Genomic DNA, 22,635 nt, shown 5'->3' with positions numbered 1-22,635 from the left:
TGTTTCGTTTTGTTGATGTTACTATTTTTATGGGTTTATGGTGATATCTCATTATGATTTTGATTTGTGTTATTTACCTGATAATCATGTTCATACCTTTCATGTGCTTATTTAGATAATCCCATCAGTGAAGTTTCTATTTAAGTCTTTGTCCACACTGTTATTGTTTTGTTGATCTAAGGAACTATGTTTTATGTATTGTTTAACTTTTTGGATTGACACATAGCATTTGATAGTTATGAGGTACTGTGTGATGTTGATTCATGTGTACTTTCAGCAGAGATCAGCTGTGCCCATCCTTCTTTCGTTGTGTTGTCAGCCCTTTCCTTAGTGATTGGTAATCTGTGTAGGTTATTAAAATTTCCTCCACTCTTTGGCTAATTTTTTCACTCACCAAAGGTGTCTTTTGATAAATGAAGCCAGTTTATGAATGCTTTCCTTTATTTTTAACTATTGCATCCTGCTATGAAATCTTTTCCTACTCCGAAGTATTTTGCAGAATTGTGCAGTAGCCACTATTTTACCCTAGAAATACAGCTAGCCTGAGTGAGGAACTGACATTTGGTTTTTTAAATTTTAATAAATTGAAATTTAAACACTGAAGCAGAATAAAATGCTTTCCTGTTATACCCTGCTTTATCCTTTGAATAGATTATCTTTTATTTTAATCATGAAAAATTTAGCATCTGAACTGAAATTTTTATAAGTCTAAAATATGTACCACATTGTGAAGACTTGATATGAATGAAATAATGTAAAATATTTTATTAATAAATTTTTCATTCATTACAGACTGAAATATTTTTTAAATCAGAGGTTAAATAAAATACATTAAATTAATTTTATCTTTTTTTTACATTTTTAGTGTGGAGGCTAGAAAATTTTAAATTGCATTGCTATGTTTCTACTGCCCAACATTGTCATAGAAGTATTATTACTTTACTTTTCACAATTAAGTCCATGATCAGACCTAATAGTTTCTGTGTATTCTGTGAGGTGAAGAAAGATTTTTTTCCCATGTTGTTACCCAGTTTTTTTCAACAACATTTATTTAAAAGGCCATCTCCTCCTTCCACTGTATTATAGTGACATTTCTGTCATTAATTAGGCAGATCTTTTTACTTTTAAATGAAAACTCCACAAGGAAGCTTCCAGATTCTTTGTTCCTTTTGAGTTCTATACATTTATTTGAGAGAGAAGAAGTGCTCCCACCTGCTGGTTACTCCCTAAATGCCACAGCAGCCAGGGGTTGAAGCAGGGAACTGTACTCAGTCCAGGTCTCACTGAAGTCAGCCCAACTGCCCCCCAAGGTCTGTATCAGGAGGAGGAGCTGGGGCCAGCCACTCCTAAATGGGAAGAGGGCTACTTACCCAACAGGCCAAATATCCACTGCAGCACATCTTTTTTTGGACCTTCTGTTATACTGGTTGCTTTGTCCTAGCACCTGAGTCCCACTGTTTGAATTTTGTGGTTTGATAGCAAATCCTCACAGAGTTAATCTACTTTGTTCTTCAAGAGTCCCTGGGCCATTCCTAGCCTCTTGGATTTCCATTATGATTTATAGTATCAATTCATCATTGCCCATAAAAAGTATTTTCTGGGCATCTGTGCAGGAGTTCATTGAATCTATACATAAACTTGGGGAGAACGAACTGCATTGCGATGTGGAGTCTTCAAATCTATGAACATGATGCATCCCCGCTTTTATTTAGGTCTTCTTCAGTTTCTCTGAGTGTCTAGTACTTATAGAGATCTTGCACAATTTTCTTTAGATGTATTTCCAGGTATGTGATTTTTATTGATGTCATTATAAATGATTTTTTTGGCTAATTTAAAGACATTTGTTAGAATAATCTTCCCATCTAAGAACATACCATATATAGAATTTTAATCAGGTTTCAAAAAAATTCTTTACCTTTTTGAAAAATATTTTTATTTATTTGAAAGCAGAGTTACAAAGAGGCAGAGGCAGAGAGAGAGAGAGAGAGATCGATCAATCTTCCATCCACTGGTTCACTCCCCAGATGGCCACAATGGCCAGAGCTGGGCCCATCCTAAGCCAGGAGCTACTTCTGGGTCTTGCACATGGGTTCAGGGACCCAAACACTTGGGCCATCTTCCACTGATTTCCAAGGCCATTGCAGAGCGATGGATCAGATGCTGAGTATCCGGGTCTCGAACTGGTGCCCATTTAGGATGCCTGCACTGCAGGCAGCAGCTTTACTCACTGCACCACAGCGCCGGCCCCAGAATGCTTTACTTTTGATGCCATTGTTTATATAGGCGTTCTGCATTCTTAAGGCTCATTTCTGGACAGTTAGTAGCTTCTGTTGACCTGTGAATAAATTTTTCCCCACTGTAGTTTTTAATTTGTTATTGTCAGTATATAGAAAGGTAATTTAAAAAACTTTTTGTTGGAATCTGATACGAGAAATAAAACTACGGATAAGCATAAAGCTTGCTAACTTCAGAACATGATCAGACAGAGAAGGTAGATGAAGAAACAGAAGAGTTCAGGAACCCCAGAAGTCCCTGTTTCTCTCAGACCCTGACCCCATATGTCCATCACCCACTGCAAGGAAACCACTGTAGCGTACATTAGATCAGTGGAACATTTACTTGCCAGTTTCATTCCACATGAGATTCATCCTTACTGTTCCATGTGGCTGAGTCGTACACTCTCCTAGTATACTATATTCCATTATGGGAACATACTATAATGTATTTATCTGTTTGGCTATTTATTACCATTTGGATAGGGAAATAATTGAATTCAGCTGCTCTACCAAACGTCAATTATGTTATAATTTACATACAATAAAACTTACTCTTTAAATGTTCGGTTTTGTGTGTTTTGATGGTTGTGTAGACTCATGGTACCGCTTCCAATATTTCCATATTTCTTCATCCCAAAAGTTCTTTCATGCCTCTTGGGAATATGGAAAGGGAATTAATTCCAAACTCCTGGTAAATACTGATTTATTTTCTGTCCCAGTAATGTTCCCTTTCCTAGAATGTCATATAATGGAATCATGCAATGTGTTGTCTTTTTTTTTTTTTTTAATATTTATTGTTTACTTGAAAGGCAGAGTTAAAGAGAGGCAGTGACAGAGATAGAGAAAGAGAGAGAGCTTCCATCCACTGGTTCAATCTCCAGATGGTCAGGAGCCAGGAACTGCTCCGGGTCTTCCGTGTGAATGTAGGGTCCAAGGACTTGGGCCATCCTTACTGCTTTCCCAGGCCGTAGCAGAGAACTGGATTGGAAATAGAGCAGCCAGGATTTGAACCGGCGCCCATATGAGAAGCCAGCACTGCAGGTGGCGGCTTTACCCACTACACCACAGCGCCAGCCCCCAGTGGGTTGTCTTTTGCTGGCTTCTTTCACTTAACATAATGCTTTTGATGTTCCTATGTGTTGCATCTATCAGTGATTCATTTCTGTTTATTGCTGAGTCATATTTCATTGTAAGGGTGTGCCACAATTTGTTTACCAGTTGATAGACAAGGGATTGAGTTCAGTTTGTTGGATATGAATCAAGCTGCTATGAACATAGATGTCCAGGTCTTTGTGTGAATACGTTTTCACTTAGCTAACTACCTAGCAGTGGGATTGTTTAATAATAGGGTAAGTACATGTTGAACTTTACTTTAAAAACCATGAGAGGGGCCGGCGCTGTGGTTCACTTGGTTAATCCTCCACCTGCGGCACCGGCATCCCATATGGGTGGCGGGTTCTAGTCCCGGCTGCTCCTCTTCCAGTCCGGCTCTCTGCTGTGGCCTGGGAGGACAGTGGAGGATGGCCCAAGTGCTTGGGCCCTGCATCCACATGGGAGACCAGGAGGAAGCACCTGGCTTCTGGCTTCGGATCGGTGTAGCTCCAGCCATAGCAGCCATTTGGGGAGTAAACCAACAGAAGGAAGACCTTTCTCTCTGTCTCTCTCTCTCACTATCTATAACTCTACCTGTCAAATAAATTAAAAAAAAAAACACATGAGATTGTTTTCCAAAGTGGTATCTCTTACAGCCATATATGAGAGTTCCAGTTACTATACATGCATGCCAACACTTGATCTTGTCTAGTCATTCTAGTGCCTATATAGCAGTAGCTCATCGTGATTTCTATTTGCATTTTCCTAATGACAAATAACAGTGAATGCCTTTTAAAAAAATTTATTTACTTGAAAGGCAGAGAGAGAGAGAGAGATAATGTTAAGTGATGACTAAAATAAATCTGTTAAATTAGTTCTCTTATCTCCTCTTGGATAGCCTCAGGTTTTTAGAAATCTTCAAACCACTTACCTTCTTCCAACTTTATGTTATTTACTGTTTAACTTTATACATAGTTTAAGCCCTTATATGTCTTAAGTTATCAGTTTTCTCTTGGATTTTCACACATTTCCTATTTGGGGACCCCCCCCCCAGCACCATGCTTGCATCTTGGATTGCTTTTCTTTGGCTAAAAAACTCATTTTTGGGAGTCTGCTGCTTTGATGTGAGTCTGCTGAAGAGGCATTCTCTGTCTGAAAACAGATCACTTTTGCCTTTTTTTAAAAAGATTTTATTTATTTATTTGAAACAGAGTTACACAGAGAGAGAAGGAGAGGCAGAGAGAGAGGGAGAGGTCTTCCATCCACTGGTTCACTCCCCAGTTGCCCATAACGGCAACTGCACTGATCCAAAGCCAAGAGCCAGGAGCCTCCTCTGGGTCTCCCATGCAGTTGCAGGGGCCCAAGCATTTGGGCCATCTTCCACTGCCTTCCCAGGGCACAGCAGAGATCTGGATTGGAAGTGGAGCAGCCAGGACTTGAACCAGTGACCATATGGGATGCCAGTGCTGCAGCTGGAGGACTAACCCACTGTGCCGCAGTGCCGACCCCTGCCTTTGTTTTCAAAAGGCATTTCTTCAGGATATAGATTGCAAATTGGCAGTATTGTCTTTCCATCACTTGATAACATTCCATTGTCTTTTGGCTTCCATTGTTTCTATTGGAAGTCAGTTGATAGTCTTATTGCAGCTTCCTTGAAAGTAAGTCATATTTCCTTGTTTCTTATAGTATGAACTTCAGATTTTCTTGTCTTCTAATATAAACATTTAAAGCCATACATTTTCTCTAAGAACTGATTTAGCTACATCCTAAAAATTTTGACATGTGTTTTAATTCAATCCAAATTGTTTTTAATTTTCTTTGTGATTTTGCCTTTAACTTGTGAGTTATTTAGAAATATGTTGTTTAGTTTCCAAATATTTGGGAATCTTCCTGGTTATCTTTCAATTAGTTATTTCTAATTTCTAATGTAATTCCCTCATGGTCAGAGAATATACTCTTATGATTTTTTTCTTTTCTCTTTAATATTAATATAAAGAGAACAGATTTAATGTAGTTCATATATACAGTTCTAAGAATATAATACTTCCTTTTATGATTTTAATGTCCTTTAGTGAGATTATTGTATAGCCCAGCATATTGTTTTTCTAAAGGAATGTTTCATGTGCATTTGAGAAGTATCTGCTGTTGTTTGCCAAAGCATTCTTTTTTTTTTTTTTTTTTTTTTTTTTGACAGGCAGAGTAGACAGTGAGAGACAGACAGAGAGAAAGGTCTTCCTCTTTGCCGTTGGTTCACCCTCCAATGGCTGCCACGGCTGGTGCGCTGCAGCCGGCGCACTGCGCCCATCCGATGGCAGGAGCCAGGTGCTTCTCCTGGTCTCCCATGGGGTGCAGGGCCCAAGCACTTGGGCCATCCTCCACTGCACTCCCTGGCCACAGCAGAGAGCTGGCCTGGAAGAGGGGCAACCGGGACAGAATCTGGCACCCCAACCGGGACTAGAACCCGGTGTGCCGGCGCCGCAAGGCGGAGGATTAGCCTATTGAGCCACGGCGCCGGCCTTGCCAAAGCATTCTATGAGGTGAAGCAGAACAAATTGTTTAATAGTGTTTGTAAGTTACGGACTTATTTTTGTTTACGTATGGTATCAGTTACTAGGAGAGGATAGTTAGTACTGGCAACTATAATTTCTGAATTTTCTATTTATCCTTTCAATTCTGCTTTTGCTTCATATGTTCTGAGGCTCTATAATCATGGACAGACATTTAAAGTTGTTTTATCTTCCTGATAAATTTACCCATTTTATTACAGAATGTACATCTGTATCTCTGTTAATGTTTCCTGTCTGAAAACTAATTTAATATAGCTGCCTGACTTGCTGGTGGTTACAGTTTTCACACTGTAGTTTGTCTATCTTTTGCTTTGTTTTTAAGATACTTCATTAATATACAGTGCTGTGTACATCTTTAAGGGCACAGTGCAGTATTTCAACAGATTCATACAATGGAACTGAGCAAATCAGACAATCAGCATCTCCATGTCCTCAGCCTTTGTCCTTTCTGGGGCCCACCAGTTCCTCTCTTGCAATTCTTTATACAGTATATAGTAGTGCATGGTTGTGATATCTAGTTGCCCCATTATGCTGCACAGTACTAGAGCCTATTGCTTCTATTTAATTGTGTTTTGGTACCCATTATACAACCTGTCTCTTTTCCCCCCATCCCAACCCTTCCTCATCTCTATTAATCACTCTTAGAATTTCTATTAGGGCTGGTGTTGTGGCACAGCAGGTTAAGCCACTGCCTGCAGTGCCAGCATCCCATATGAGCATGGGTTTCTAGCTGCTCCACTTCTAATACAGCTCCCTGCTAATGCGCTTGGGAAAGCAGCAGAAGATTGCCTGACAACTTAGATCGCTGCCACCCACATGAGAGACACAGATGGAATTCCAGGCTCCTGGCTGAAGACTGGCCCTGTCCTGGCTGTGGCAGCCATATGGGGAGTAAACCAGCAGATGGGAGCTCTCTCCCTCTTTCTATAACTCTGGCTTTCGAATGAAATAAATAAATCTTTAAAACATTTCATATAGACTTTTTTTAAAAAAAATCTCCACATATGAGAGAGAAAATAAAATATTTGTCTCTCTGTGTTTGACTTATTTAATATAATGACATCCAGTTTCTTCTATTTTACTGCTAATGTCAGGATTTAGTACTTTTATGAGTGAATAATATTCCAGTGTGTGTGTGTGTGTGTGTATATATATATATATATACACACACACTTTTATGAGTGAATAATATTCCAGTGTGTGTGTGTATATATATATGTGTGTGTATATATATATACACACACACACAATTTCCTTTACTCACTGATGGACATCTAGGTTGATTCCATACCTTGGCTACTGTGAATGGTGCTGCAGGGGCTGGCACTGTAGTTTAGTTGGCTAAGCCTCCACCTGCAGTGCCAGCATCCCATGTCGGTGCTGGTTCTAGTCCCAGCTGCTCTTCTTCTGATCTCTGCTATGGCCTGGGAAAGCAGCAGAGGATGGCCCAAGTGCCTGGGGCTCTTCACCCACATGGGAGACCTGGAAGAAGGTCCTAGCTTCTAGCTTTGGATCAGCTCAGCTCTGGCTGTTGCAGCCATTTGGGGAGTGAACCAGCAGTTGGAAGACCTTTCTGTCTCTCTCTCTCTCTCTGGCTGTACTTCTCAAATAAGTAAAAATAAATATTAAATTTAAAAAATAGTGTTGCAATGAACATGGGAATCCAGGTGTCCCTTTGTTATGCTCATTCCATTTCCTTCAGCTGTGTACCTAGAAGTGGGACTGCTGAGTCATCTATTTTGGTTTCCTGAGGAACTTCCATACTGTTCTCCACAGTGGCTGTCCCAATATACAATCCTACCAACAGCATATAATCCTTTTCTCCCCTGCTTGCCAGCATGTGCTATAGATTCTCTTTTTGTTAACAGCCATTCTAACTGGAGTGAAATGATATCTCTTTGTGGTTTTGACTTGCATTTCCCTGATGGCTAAGGATATTGAGCATTATTAAGTATATATTATTGGCCAGCACCGCGGCTCACTAGGCTAATCCTCCGCCTTGTGGCGCTGGCACACCGGGTTCTAGTCCCAGTCGGGGCGCCGGATTCTGTCCCGGTTGCCTCTCTTCCAGGCCAGCTCTCTGCTGTGGCCAGGGAGTGCAGTGGAGGATGGCCCAAGTGCTTGGGCCCTGCACCCCATGGGAGACCAGGATAAGTACCTGGCTCCTGCCATTGGATCAGCGCGGTGCACCGGCCGCAGCGCGCCGGCCGTGGCGGCCATTGGAGGGTGAACCAACGGCAAAGGAAGACCTTTCTCTCTGTCTCTCTCTCACTGTCCACTCTGCCTGTCAAAAAAAAAAAGTATATATTATAGCCATGTATATTTCTTTAGAGTAATTTCTGTTCAGATTCTTTGTCCCTTTCTTAACTAGATTGTTTGTCTTTCTGCTAGTGAATATTTCGCATTCTTTATATTTATTTTGGATATTAATCCTTTGTCAATAAATAGCTTGCAAATCCTTTTACCCATTCTGTTGATTGTCTCTTTAGTGAGTTGATTCTTTCCTTTGTCTTACAGAAGATTCTTAGCTTGGTATAATCCCATTTTTCTAATTTTGCTTTTGATGTCTGTGCTTTTGCAATCTAATCAAAAAAGCCATTGCCTATGTCAATGTCTTAAAGTGTTTTCTTCTAGTAGTTTCATAGTTTCAGGTTTGTCATCTGTTTTGAGTTGATTTTTATTTGGGATGAGAGGTAGGGTCAAGTTTCAATCTTCTGCATATGGTTATCCAATTTTTCCAGCATCGTTTATTGAAGAGACTATTCTTTCTCCATTTTGTTTTTGTCAAAAATCATCTGACTATAGATACTTGAGTTCGTTTTCTGGGATGTCCTGTCCCATTGGTCTGTGTGTCTGTTCTTGTGTAAGTGTCATGCTGTTTGGTTTGGGTGACTATAGCTCTGTGGCATATGTTAAAATCAAATGTTATGATGGCTCTAGCTTTGTTCTCTGCTTTGATTATTTGGGGGTCTTTTGTGCTTCCATGTAAATTTTAGGATTTCTTTCCTGAGTTCTGTCATTGGTATTTTAATAGTTATTGCATTGAATGTGTAAATCACTTCAGATATCATAGACATTTCATCAGTATCATTCTTATAATCCATGACCATGAGTCATCTGTCCATTTTTGAACATTTGCCTTCTTTCATTTCTTTCTTCAGTGTTTTATAATTTTTACTGTTGAGGTCTTTCATATCCTTGGCTAAATCTATTGCTAATTTTTTTCTTTTTGTAGCTGTTGTGAACTTAGTCATGTCAATGCAGCATTTTTTTAACATTATTGCTGAAGAATAATAAATTTACTTTAAAGATTTTTTTAATATTAGGAAGCAAAACAAAGTCAGAAGAAGCCATATCAGAACTGTTAGGTGGCTGCCTGATGATTTTCCATTGAAATGCTCGTAAAATTGTCATTGTTTTAATGAGAGGAATGATCAGGGGCGTTGTCCTATTGGAAGATTCTGTGAGAAAGATTACCCAGGGGTATTTCTATGGAAATGTAGCTAACTTCCCTAAAACACTCTTAGAAAGCATCAGAAAGTCAGAAGGCAAAGTACCCCAAGTGTCCCAAAAATGTCATCCTGACCTTTGCTGTTGGTATGTCCATTTTTGCTTTGGCTGGACCATGTATAACTCGTGGTAGCCACTGCTTTGTTTGTGTTTTGTCTTCAGGATGGTATTGGTAAAGCATTTCTTCTTTGAAGAAATGCTTCAGAATTTTAATCCCTTATTTTTTTAAACTATTTTATTTATTTGAAAGGTAGAGTTAGAGAGAGAGGGAGGATATATTTCATCTGCTGGTTCACTCCCCAAGTGGCCACATTGGCTGTGGTTGGGCCAAGCTGAAACCAGGAGCCAGGGGCTTCATCCAGGCCTCCCACACTGTTGCAGGGGCCTCAGGACCCAGGTTATCTTCCCAGGTGCCTGAGCAGGGAGCTGGATTGGAAGTGGAGCAGCTGGGACCATGATGCCCATATGAGATGCCAGTGCTGCAGGCGGTGGCTTCACTCATTATACCAAAACACCAGCCCCCAATCTTCTATATTTAAAATTCCTATTGAATATTCTGCTCTTGTCTGCAGCTGGCCTGGGTGCAGTGGTTTCGGCACCCTTCAAGTGAAAGTTTGCTCCACCTTAAGTTTTCAGTCTCTGTAAGCTAAACCAACTGAAATGTCTGTGGTGTTGGCTCTTGTTTCTGCTATTAATCGCCCAGCCTCTTCATTGAGGGAGTGAATAAGATTAATTTCTTCCTCCCAGATTAATGTAGATTCTCCACCACTGCAGCCTCATCTTCAACATCTTCTTGTCTCTTTTAAAAGTAAGTTGTCCATTTTTAAAATGCTGATTTCTTTGGGACATTGCCCCCATCAACTTTTCATAAAGCATCAGCAATTTTAGCATTCTTCCATCTGAGCTCACCATTAATTCAGTGATTGCTCTTGCTTCATTTTTAGCAGAATTCGTGTTTCTCGGATAAGAGCTTTTTCAAGTTAATGTCTTATCCTCCTTAGTGCCTCAAACTCGATCATTAAGACAGGATATAACAAGTCAGTAGGAGTTTATTTTGGTGGAAAAAAATTTAATTCATGAATGTATTTTTCATAATATGGCTTTTCTATAAACTTTTGGAATATCCTTATATACTTTTATTTCTTCCTCTTTTTTGTTATTTTTAATACATTTTTGCCTTAGTGTATGTTCAAAAACATTTTATTCATTTATTTGTATCCCTATTTCTATCTATATGTCTATATTACAAACCACACTAAAAACTAAGAAGAAAAAATATTTTATATTTATCATCTCTGAAATTATTCATTCTGCCTGGTATCTTGTATAGTTCTGCTACAGAACTTTTCAGATTTTTGCATGCATATCTGCTAGCAACAAATTGTTGGAAGGGTAGTTTTGCTGGATATAGAATTATAAGTTGGCAAGTTATTTTCTTTCAGTATTATGATGATAGTATCTCATTGTCTCTTATTAGGGTTCTTTGTTTCTCTATAATGTATCACTTTTGTCTTATTTTTTATATTATTTTGTTATTAAGTATTGTTGTTATTTGCAAAGCAGAGAGATAGAGTGAACTCCATCCACTGGTTCATTCCTCACATTCCCACAATGGCTGGGGCTGGGCCAAGACAAAGTAGAGAGCCAGGAACTCAATCTGGGTCTCCCACATGTGAGACAAAGAGTCAAGTACATGAAACATCACCTGCTACTTTCCAGGGTCTGCTTTAGCAGGAAGCTGGAATCTAGAGGCAGAGCCCAGGTTTAAATCTAGGTACTCCAATATGGGATGCACAGGTCTTAACCATATCTTAAATGCTGGACCAAACACCTGCCCCTTCTTTGTCTGCTCTTAAGATTTTCTGTGTATGTGTTTTTTGGCAATAATGCGTCACCTACCTTTTTTGTTCCTGTCTCCCCATCTCTTGTCCAGTCATACGTATTTTGGACCTCTTGATTTTGTCACTGAGGCTCTGTTCATTTTTCCGTTTCACTTTTTCCTCTGTGCCTCATTTCTGATGATTCCTACTGCTGTTATTTAATTTCACTGATTTTTTTGCCTTTGCAGTGCTTAATCTGCTATTAAAATAGTCAGATGAAATTTTTACTTGCTCTTTTGTATTTTTAATTTTTAGGTTCTTTTTTATTCTTTGTATCATCTGTATTCATTAAGTTCATGTTTTATTTTAAAATTTTTGTTTAAATTGCTTTAAATGACTAAAGTTATATATATTTATTGTGTACAGCATGGCACTTTACAATGTCTGCATTGTAGAATGACACAAGAGAGCTGAAACTGACATGTGCATTATCTCACAAACTTGTCAGCTTTTGTGTTGAGAACACTTAGAGTCTGTTCTCTTAGCAGTTTTCCAGAATGCAAACCATAATGATGAACTCTAGTCATCATGTTGTACTGACTTGTTCCTTGTAACTGAAATGTTGTGTTCTCGCCCAGCATCTCTCTGACTCCCCAGCCCAGCCCTAGTCCCTGGTAAACACTCTGCTCTCTGCTTCCATGAGTTTCTAGGATTTCTTTTTGATAATGCATAATTAGTGTGTAGAAATGCTACAGATTTTTATATATTAATTTTGTAACCTGCAACTTTCAAACTTGTTTATTAGTCTAGCAGGTTTTTTTTTGGGGGGGGGGGTTGGGGGGAACATTCTTTTTAAACTCTTGAGTACACTTATTGTATCTATTTCAGGATTGTTGTGTGCTAATTCCATCGTATCTGTCATTTCTAGGTCTGATTTTACTCTCTAATTCTTCTCTTGATTTTCAAATCATCCTGCCATACACACACACACACACACACACAGTCATTGTTTACCAGCTGCTACACTATTAGGCATGAGGCAATTACACTGTAGAGTGTCTAGATTTTATTTCTATATTTAAAGTATGTTTAAATAGGGGCCTGTGTCATGGTGCATCTGGTTAAGCCACCCCCTGCAACACTGGCATCCCATATGAGCTGGGTTGAGTCCTGGCTGCTTCACTTCTGATCCAGCTCCCTGCTGATGTGCCTGAGAAGGCAGCAGAGGATGGCCTAAGAGTTTGGGCCCCTGCCACTCCTGTGGGAGACCTGGATGGAATTCCAGGCTCCTGGTTTCAACCTGGCCCAATCCTGGCCATTGCAACCATTTGGGAAGTGAACCAGCAGACGAAAGATTTCGTTCTGTCTCTCTTTCTCTCTCCCTCTCCCCCTCCCTCTTTGTGTAATTCTGCCCTTCAAATAAATACAATAATCTTTCAGAAAAATAAAGAAAGAACATTACCTAGGGAGTAAAGAATGTTTGGCAGGCAGTGAAGTCCCTTTTAGTTCGCTTTGTTCCCCTGAGGCTTGCGTTGTGAGCGGCATTGTTCAGGTATGTAATAGCCTGTACTCCAGGGCTGATCTGCCCCTGTTAATAAAGTGTGAGTCTTTCATGGTCTCTGCTCAAGCCTCACATATTTGTTCCGCCCTGGCTGGGTAGAACTTGAACATTTCCCAGTCCTGCAAAAGCTTTGGGGATTGCTTGCCTGTGATTTCCCAGTAGTTTCTCCCCACCCTCATGGAATTTCTCTCTACCCATCCGTAGCTAACTGTTAAGCAGTAGACTCACAGGGACTACCATGCTGTTTTTGCATAGCTCCTCTCCAGGGCTGTGCCCCACACATTCCAGCTCCTCAGTGTGCCCCAAAGTCCCATCTCTGTCTTCGCTCCTCTCCATAGATACTTCCTTCCTGTGTCCACGGCAGTCTGTGGAGGGCCCGCAGGCAGAAGCCCACTGTACGTGGGGCTGTTCTGTGCTACTTCTTGCCTCTGACACAGTTCTGTATTACCACCTGCCCCGATGTCTGGAAACAGATCCTCCATATACATTTGTCCTGACTGCTAGAGCTTTGTGGTTGAAGATCAATTCCAGAATCAGTCACTGCAACACTGGGGGAATGGAACAAAGCTACAAAGTTTCTAAAAACTGCAAACCAAAAATGACCTCCTTGAGGGTGAAGGAGAAGAGAATGAAGTGGCTCTATCTCTTTTCTCCTGCCAGTTTAACATGTGCATTATATTTGGACACAGTTTGTCCTCGATTTCAAGGTGCCATTGAATGGAAATATTTTTTGAAAGTTAAATTTCAGCTTTAGGTTTGTATTTACTTCTTCCAGGACTGAAGGGTAACTAGGCAGTTTTGCTAATCTTGCAGTGTTGATACTTTGACGGATGATGCTGATGCTGATGACGATAAGGCTTCCTCCTGCACACACAGTGTACTGGGTGCTGTGTTGGGCAATTTATGCCGCTTAGCATTGCTCCTTCCCAGCAACGCTGCAAGTTAGAAATTGTGATTCTGAGAAATCAGGGAGGTGCAGTGAGTTCCTCAGGCTCACACACTCCAAGGGCGTGCTCAGACTCTGAATTACTCCATGGCATTTAGTGGCTGCAAGGAGGCCACCACCCCAGTTCAGGCCTAACCACGCCTCCTCCCATGATGGTGCCCTGCCCTGATCCAATCTTCACCTGAGCTTTCCCATCTGGCAAATTAAAGCGGAAAACAGCAACCTCCCTCCCCGGAGTGGCTGTGTTACTATATACATGTTTGGCATTATTTTGCTTCAAATAACAGCATATGTAAATGGGCTCCTGGAGGTTAAAATTACCCTTCTTTTGTAAAACTTGGCCTCTCCCACTGGGGTGAATACTTTCAAATTATGGAGGGAAGAAGGCAGGGTGGAGAAAACGTGAGTTGAGCTGGAATTGCTTTTCCACCCCCTCCCTCTCCACCCCTCCTCACCACACACTCAGCACGTATTTCTATTCACGTCCAAGCTGCCAGGGCAGGGTAAGGGTGGTCACCGTCCTATGTCCTATCCTGAATTCGTAACAGGCTCTCACGCCCAGTGTCTACAGTGGCTTAGTCCAGATATCCGTCATTGACTCTGCATCAGGTTGATGTGTAGAAGCAGATGTTCTCACTGAGAAGGATAAAAGCTGCCCGCAGCACCTGGAAGACCTTCTCTCACGTGGTCCCCAGCCAGCTCGCAAGGAGAGTTTGGTTGGCATGGGCACATTGCGACCGTCTACCGCGTGTGCCGAGGCTGGCGTATCCCCGCCCCCCACTATGGCTGTCCCGTGGGCCCTCCATTGTTGAGCCTTCCCTATCTTGAACTGCCTTTCCTGGCACCGGGATCATCACTTCAACAGTGTGATAATATCTGCAAGTTGGGAAAATAAAAGTGGCATTTGTTTAGCCATAATTAATGAAATATTTATGTTGCATGAGACTATGTGATAAAACCTTGGGCTTAGAGTCCTTTTGCTTCTGATTACATTTGGGAGGTTTTTTTTTTTTTTTTCTATGACCAGACATTCTGACGCCAGCTCTTTTACACTGAGCAGATGTCATGTAGTAAAAATGGGTGCCAGATGCTGTGAGCCGCAGAAGGGCGATTTGTTTAAGAGCTGGCTCTGACTTTTTTTGCATTCAATTACTCTGCAGAACGAACGTTACACAAGCATTTAGGTAACTCAGCTAACTTCAGACATGCATTTTAATAATGGATTTCATCTCTGAATGCATTCTAAGCAACACACCCTATAAATGGTGTTTAAGGAATTAATTGATTTCTGCATAATACCTTTTTCTATTCTTAATGTGAAAAGAGAGCTGCAAAGCCCTTGGCAGGGGTCCAGAAATGTAATTAACGTGGAGGGCCAAATTTTCAGTTGCCCTTAGGTACTGCTGCCTCACGCTCCTGGCAGGTGCAGTGAGGGGCAGGCGGGGAGAAAGGGAATGGGGAGAAGTGGGGAGGAGGGCGAGGCAGCTTTGGGTCGTGGAGCAGGAAAAGAAGCTAGCAGTTCACTGAGTCCTTCTGTTCCCATTTCAGGCCCCCAGCGCATCCCTGTCAGAGCACAGGTGACGGAGGCTCCCTCTCCCCCGTCTTCCACCACCTCCTCCTCTGGAGATGAAGGCTCAGGTTCCGAGCTCTCCTTGCAGGCAAAGGTAACAGCGCTTGGAAAATCAAAGAGGGCCTGGGCGGGTGGGGGCCGTGGACCTTCCATACTGCAGACCCAGTGCAGTGGGTTTCCTAGGAGGATCGTGTTACATTGCATCTGCAGCCCTTCTTTTCACCTGGAACACCCCCCCGCCAGCCCCCACCCCCCCAAAAAAAAAAACTTTCTCAGCGACTCAGATTGGGGAGGGACGATACAGAGACAAATATACTTAAAGCCATTTGGTGACTGAAGCTCTTAAAGCGGATTTAATATGTAGTCCAATGAGCAAACCATTGAAAAAATCACAGCAAGCAGATGCGTATTTCCCCGAGGGAGACACAGCTTCATTTAAGAAGCACTAGAGGCAGATTGCATGGAAAATGTTATGTTTATTCTAATCAGGAGGATGAAATGAAGCATGCAGTTGCATCGAGACGCAGATAGTCCGAGGAGCCCCCCGTGGAAGGGACCTGCCCTGTGCCCGCTGGGGCGCCAGCAGTCCTCTTTGCTTAGGGAACGTTGGTACTTCTGGAGGACCCTTGACAGCCCTCGTGCCCGTAGACGACAAACACAAACTTGGCTGCTTCCCTGTCGGCGTGTCTAAGTGTACACATCTAAAGACACAGAGAGAAGCAGCCCTCGACCAAAGCCAGCTGCTGTGTTCTTTGTCTACTGGGGCTGGAGCCTTTCCACCAGGGCTGCGGGAGGGAGCTCAATGGCTGGACCCAGAATGCTTCCCGGGTGGACAGAGAAGTGGTTCACTACTCTGGCAGTGTTTACTTTTTGGAGCACTGAGGATCTGGAGAGGAAGGGGGGGAAGACCAAGTGTGTTTACTCAGACTCAACTTTTCCATATCTGGCATTAGGAGCTTTGGCGTCATCTCAAATCGCTCAGGGGTTCCAACTCCCCATGGCCCAGCTCAGAACACTAGGAACAAATCAGAAGGAAGCTGGGACGTGTGTGTGTGTGTGAGAGAGAGAGAGAGAGAGAGAGAAGAGGTGGGGGAAAGAGAACATATTTGGATTTATTTCTGTGTGCATCTGATTTGTTCAGTACTCAACACATGAATTCTGTGTATTGCATTGATTTCTGGGGTTTTCTTACTGGCCCAATCATCCCCTTGAGTGATCCTACATTCAAATGAGCCAGAGGTCCTGGCTTGAGCCATCCCTAACACTTGCAGAAAGTCAAAGAATGGAGTGGCCCAAACCCATTAAAGTAGCAAGACCTTGGTACCTAGGACCAGCTCACAGAGAGCTCCTTGTCCTCCTACTGGCCCAGTACAGAGCCATTCATCGCTTACACTTGAGGAGGGGGTACGGCATGCTGCCCCCTGACTTCGGAATGGCCTGGTCTTGCAGGAGAGGAAGCTGGCAAGAGGATAGCTTATTTATGACTTCCCGTGGGTTCCCACTGCAGGAGCTAGGGGAGACTCTTGTCCTCTGGATTCCTTGCCTCTTCTGTCCCATGCAGGTCTGATCCAGCCAGATGGCACAGAACCCATGCCAGCTCCCGTGAACCTTTTTCCAGGAAGCTGGAGATAGGATATGTCCTCTCTCCCTCTCTCTCTGGCTTTACCCATCCCCCACCATTTCTCCTCCCATGCTTTTGCCTGGATCTAAGAGTCTGTGGCAGGAGGAGGCATGACCATTCATCTTTACTTCTGCTGTATCTCTCTCTTTTCCTTCACTGTCTCTTTTCTTCCTTAGCCTCTCTCCTCTCCTCTCTGCATCATCATTATCACTGGGGATATAAGAATTGTGCCTGACATTTTATAGGGCTCTATGAGTATTTGTTTGTAAAGCTTCCTTTCTGGTGTCAGTGTCTTTCTAACAAAGGGCAGTAAGTGGCTTTCTTTCCTCCCCTAGCTTCTGTTTTGCTAACTCATGATAGAGCCCTGAGGGTTTGATAGTTTGACTGCTAGGAGGCACCAAGACCACATGATGCTATCAAAGCAGCCCTCCTTGATCTTGTATCAGTTGGCCTTCTTTTTGGGGAATGCTGACATTGCCATGGGACACCCACTCTAGAGCAGGGGTCCTTGATGTGCCTGGTCTTAGGCACAGGAAAGGCAGTACTCTCTGCATGGAAGTGGGCATACGGGGTCTAGGCTACGTAGGCTCCACTCCTGGCTCCGCTGATAACCAGCCGTGTCTCTTGGGAATGTTACTTAACCTCTCTGAGTTCTAATTTCCACATCTGTAAAATAAGTGCAGTTGGGGGAATAAATGAGATGATGCTTATGAAATACTTAATACAGCACCCAATAAATGTGAGGATTTATCCTGTAGCTTAGTAGAAGGCAAGCTCAAGAGATGCTTGTTAAATAAGTGAACTGGCTCTCTGTAGATTGAGTTAGATGATCCATAACAACTGCTAAAGGTCCCCAGCCCACAGCCTTTCCACACAGTTCCTAGTAGGTCCTGCGGGCAAAAGACTTGAAACCTTGACATTCAATCTTGAAGTCACTTCCTAGAAACAAAGACCATGTGATACGGAGTGGCTGGGTTATGAGAGCTGAAAGGTCTTTCTAGGATTCTAGGTCCTAAGGAAAATTCTAGAAGAATTCCATCATCGAGACTGATGACCTGTTGAAGTTCTGAAGCCTCATACCTGGATGCATTCCTACAGAGAATGAAGGCTGCTGCCTGCATGTCCGCGGGATGGGTGACACATCGGCAATGTCCCTAAAGCCTGAGCCCACATGTGTTCCTAAGGAATGACCCAGATTCCTCTGGCTGGGTCCCGAGTCAGGCCTGTTAGGTCTCTATTCCTCCCTTATGGATTTATAACCATTTAACAAGCAAATATTCAACTTAACCACAGTAATTGAGTGCCCATGGACCAGTATAGCAGTAATATTTCCTAAATGCCATATTTGTGCCTGCCAGCATTATAAAGAGATCACTAGTATGCCCTCATCCGTGTTTCTTTTTTTTTAAGACTCATTTATTTATTTGAAAGGCAGAATGACAGAGAGAGAGGGAGAAGGAGAGAGGGAGAGATGGGGAGAGAGAGATCTTCCATCCACTGGCTTACTGCCCAAATGGTTAGAACAGACCAAAGCCAGAAGCCAGGAACTCCATCCAGGTCTCCCACATGGGTAACAGGGAACCAAGCACTTGGACCATCTTCCACTACTTTCCCAGGTGCATTAGCAGGGGGCTGGATTGGAAGCAGAGCACCCAGGACTTGAACCAATGCTCCAGTAATCTGCTGCACCACAATGTTGGCTCCTAATTTCTGATATATGGAAAATAAATAGAAATTAGCCCAATTTGAACATTTATTTTGTATACACAAGATGTGTATATGTACACACACACACACGGGTTTTCAAGCAGTACAAGGGAAACACACATAAAAAAAAATCATGGATTTCAAAATCTTTTTTGCACCAAAATAAATTTTTATCTTTTAATTCCATTTCCCATGAACTTTTTGAAGTCCCCTCATATGTATATTTAAAACAAAGTACTGTACGCAGAAATAATTTCTGATAAAAGTAATCATGCTGATTTATGATCGTATAATTGGCATGCTGAATAATAACAAGCATGCTATCACTGGGTACCTCTCCTCTTGTTGAGGTGTTCTGCAAAGGGCTGGGCCCGATTTAGCCCCTTCACATCCATGCAAGGTAGGCATTTGGTCCTCCTCACTCACCTGAAGAGGAGCCTGGGGTTTTCCAACTGTAAGACCAGGCTGCAGCTCACACGGCTCAGCTGGGCTCCAGCGGCACCTCTGTGGCTCCCGGACCAGTGCTCACCCTTCAGGTCATGGCCGCTTCTCTGACCAGGTGTATCCTGAACTTTTCAACAGGTGGAACTGACCACACCACCACTTCCCCTTTCTCTGAAAAGCAACGCCTTCAAGATTCAGACCTCTGTTTCACACAATTTTGAATCTTCTTTTTTCTTTCCTTGTTTAACCACCCCAGGCACACACACAAAACTCAGTGATGGTCATGCTGCATTGGTATGAGCAATGAGAGGGGAGGGTAGGAGCAATCTTATGCCAATCACAAGCTGAGAAACTCTTTTATGTGAGTTATTTAGATTCCTAGGTTTAGTTAGGCACTGTAGACCCAAACTAAATGCTATGTTTTTAAAGATTTGTTTATGTATTTGAAAGGCAGAGTTACAGAGAGATAGAAAGAGAGGGAAAGAGAGAGATCTTCCACCTGCTGGTTCATTCCCCAAATGGCTGCAACAGCTGGAACTGGGCTGTCTGAAGCCAGGAGCCAGGAGTTTCTTCTGGGCCTCCCGCATGGGTGCAGGGGCCCTAGCACTTGGGCCATCTTTTGCTGCTTCCCCAGGTGTATTAATAGGGAGCTGGATTGGAATGGGAGCAGCCAGGGCTTGAGCCAGTGCCCATATGGGATGCCAATGCTGCAGGCAGTGGCTTTATCTGCTATGCCACAACACTGGCCCCTAAGTACTATTTTAAATTGTTAACTGGTTTTCATGTAGTGAGAGAGTTTGGCTCTCTGTCTCTCCCAGGCCCATCAGCCCTGGGCTGTATGGTCACACCCATGTAAAGCATCATTCTTGTATCATTCCACCCCTCCACTAAACCTAGCCAGCACTCTCACCTACATACCCCCTGCATGCACACACACACAAGCTTCCCCATGTAGCACCTACTAGCCATGTGTGGCCACTTTAGATTACTTTCAAATTCGTTAAAATTAAATAAAATTTAAAATTCAATGCCTTATTCACATTCGCCTCATTTCAGGTGGCCTGATGGCCACTATGGCCAGTGGCTCCTCCATCTTGACCAGGAAAGTTATAGCTCATTTCCATCAAAATGAAAGTGCTACTGAAGGCGTTATCCTGGAGGCTAAGCCATAACCAGGACCCATTGCTCGGAGAGGGCAGAAGCCTGTGACAACATTTTGGAAATTTCAACCCCATTTTTCTCAGTCTGATTTTTTCTTCTCTTTGTTTTCATAGGAGAACAAGATGCTTAGAAAAAGAAGGAAGCTGGAAAAAGCAACCAAGCAGTTGGCTAAGCAAGAGGAACTGAAACGACTCCATAAGGCTCAGGTCAGACACGGACTTGAGATGAAGAGGTGGCCCGGAGCCTGGGACACTGGGGTCCTGGGGATCCGTACCAAAAGCCCCTTGGGAGTCTGCTTTATCCTGGGGGAGGCCACTGGGCTGAGGGCAGTCTTCTCTGAGAGACCAGGCGTGTGGTATCTGAAAGGCCTGGCTCAGTCCCCAGCAGGACTGTGGGCCCTGCAGAGCCAGGAGTGGAGCTGGCCCAGTCCAGCCCAGCCCTGTCCACCTGCACAGGGAGCCAGCACATGGCCTTGGGAATCATCCTGGGCCTGACGACCTCGTGGCAGTGGTTTTAGTTTTGTGCTTTATGAGGACAGAAGCCCTCCACCAACCCTGGGGCAGCGTCTCTGCTGCACAGCTGACCGCTGGGGGCTGACTGCTCTTCAGGATTAGTTGAAAGCGCTGCTCTCCAGCACGCCAGTGGTAGACTTCCAGCCTTGCTGCTGACTCCAAACATTCGTGCTCTGGGTGCTCTGCCTGCCTCGGCCACAGACAGCAACGTGAAACAGAGTCGCGACAGGCTCCGTCCCCCTGCGGACCCTACCCTAGCCGGGGAGAACAGTTGGGGTTGCAGACACGCCCACGTAGGATGGCCACTCCTGTTGATGCAATAACAGAGCCTTAGAGCCCTCTCTCCAGCTCTGCCTGCAGCTGGTCACACCATCCCGTGGATTGTCTCTGGCAAGAATGCAGTCACGTAGTGGCCTCCGTACCCTTCCCAGGAGCTAAGGCAGGAGCTACCCTCACCTTGTGGCCGGGCACACTCCCACAGATTCCCCGGAGCTAACTCAGCAATTTCTCCTCCTTGTCTTCTCACTGCATACAGCAGGTGTCAATTAGAGAAGGATTGGAGCGGCCTTTTGGGTTCTAACCTGCCAGCATCCACAGTGGTCCCTTGCATCTTAAGACATTTACCCTTTGGTTCTGAAGAATGAGCACTGGGTGACCCTGCTAGGGCAGCCATAACAGAACACCACAGCCTGGTGGCTTAAACAGCAGACGGTTATTTTTCTCACCATTCTTGAGGCTAGGAGTCCAAGTTCAAGGTGTCACAGGCGTGGCCTCTCTCCCCAGCTTATAGATGGCTGCCTTCCTGCTGTGTCCGCCCATGGTCTTTCTGTGTTTACGCGTGGGGGTGGCAGGGACAGAGGAAGGAAGGAAGGAAGGAAGGAAGGAAGGAAGGAAGGAAGGAAGGAAGGAAGGGAGGGAGGGAGGGAGGGAGGGAGGGAGGGAGGGAGGGAGGAAGGGAGGGAGGGAGGGAGACTGAGATCCCTGGTATCTCTCCCTCTTCTTTTAAAGGGCACGGATCCCATCAGATTAGGACCCCGCCCTCATGGCCTCATTTAGCCATAATCACTTCCTTAGAGGTTCACACTCCAAACACAATCATGTTGGGGGTTCAGGCTTCAGCCTATGAATTTAGAGGGGACAGAGACATTCAGTCCATAGCAACCACATGGCCGTGAGTGCACAGTAATCAGTAACAGAGTCATTGAAATGTTTCCCTTCTTTGGTGATTCTGTGCCATGCCAGAAAGAGATGGATTTCTAAAGATTTAATTGACTTTAAAAGAGAGACAGAGAGGAAGGGGGCATGAAAGCGCAAGTCATTTTAAAATAGAATTTCCGTCTCTTTCAGATGACGGGCTTGGGGCTTAAGCACTTGCTGGGACAAGAAGAGCCAGGGGGCCACTCGGGCCCCACCCCTGCGGCGGCCTCTTCTCAGGATTGGATGTGCCTGTGGTTGCTGGGGAGACTCAGGAGGCTGTGGGGTTAAGGAGGAAGGGGAGTGAGATGGAACTGAAGTAAGGGGAGGAGGAACAGACAGCTGACAGTCCCTTTAACTGACCTGCTGGGCCAAGGGTGTGCCTTTGGGCAGCATGGGGTCTGAAAGCCGATAACATTGATGGGACGAACAAAGGTTACGTAGGAGAAGCTTTCACTAGGTTTCCTTCCTCGTGTGCACAGCAGTAAAGTAGCCAGCAGGGAGAAGAACTATAAATGCACACCCAGTCGTGACTCCAAACCTTAATAGGTGTCTCTGATGAGTCTAAGGGGAGTCAGAGGTTGTGCCCTGGTGTTGTATCCTAACGACCTGTCAGTAACAAAGTGACAGTACACGTCTGCAGAGAAAGGACCC

General features: G+C 43.7%; 1 protein-coding gene across 5 annotated transcripts in view; it reads left to right on the top strand.

Moving 5' to 3' along the window:
• MICAL2 (microtubule associated monooxygenase, calponin and LIM domain containing 2) overlaps positions 1-22,635 on the top strand; it is a 227,475-nt gene that overhangs the window by 177,062 nt on the left and 27,778 nt on the right. For all 5 annotated transcript variants that reach the window (XM_051824773.3, XM_051824734.3, XM_051824729.3 and 2 more), the window contains 2 exons: positions 15,321-15,436; positions 20,389-20,481. In XM_051824773.3, coding sequence (XP_051680733.3) covers positions 15,321-15,436; positions 20,389-20,481 — 209 coding nt within the window. The remainder of the gene's footprint in view (positions 1-15,320; positions 15,437-20,388; positions 20,482-22,635) is intronic.

The sequence above is a fragment of the Oryctolagus cuniculus genome, chromosome 1 (genome assembly GCF_051225735.1).
Source record: "Oryctolagus cuniculus isolate XC-2025 breed Fujian yellow rabbit chromosome 1, ASM5122573v1, whole genome shotgun sequence".
In the NCBI taxonomy this organism is placed as follows: domain Eukaryota; kingdom Metazoa; phylum Chordata; class Mammalia; order Lagomorpha; family Leporidae; genus Oryctolagus; species Oryctolagus cuniculus.
This window is presented reverse-complemented; position numbering and strand designations above follow the sequence as displayed.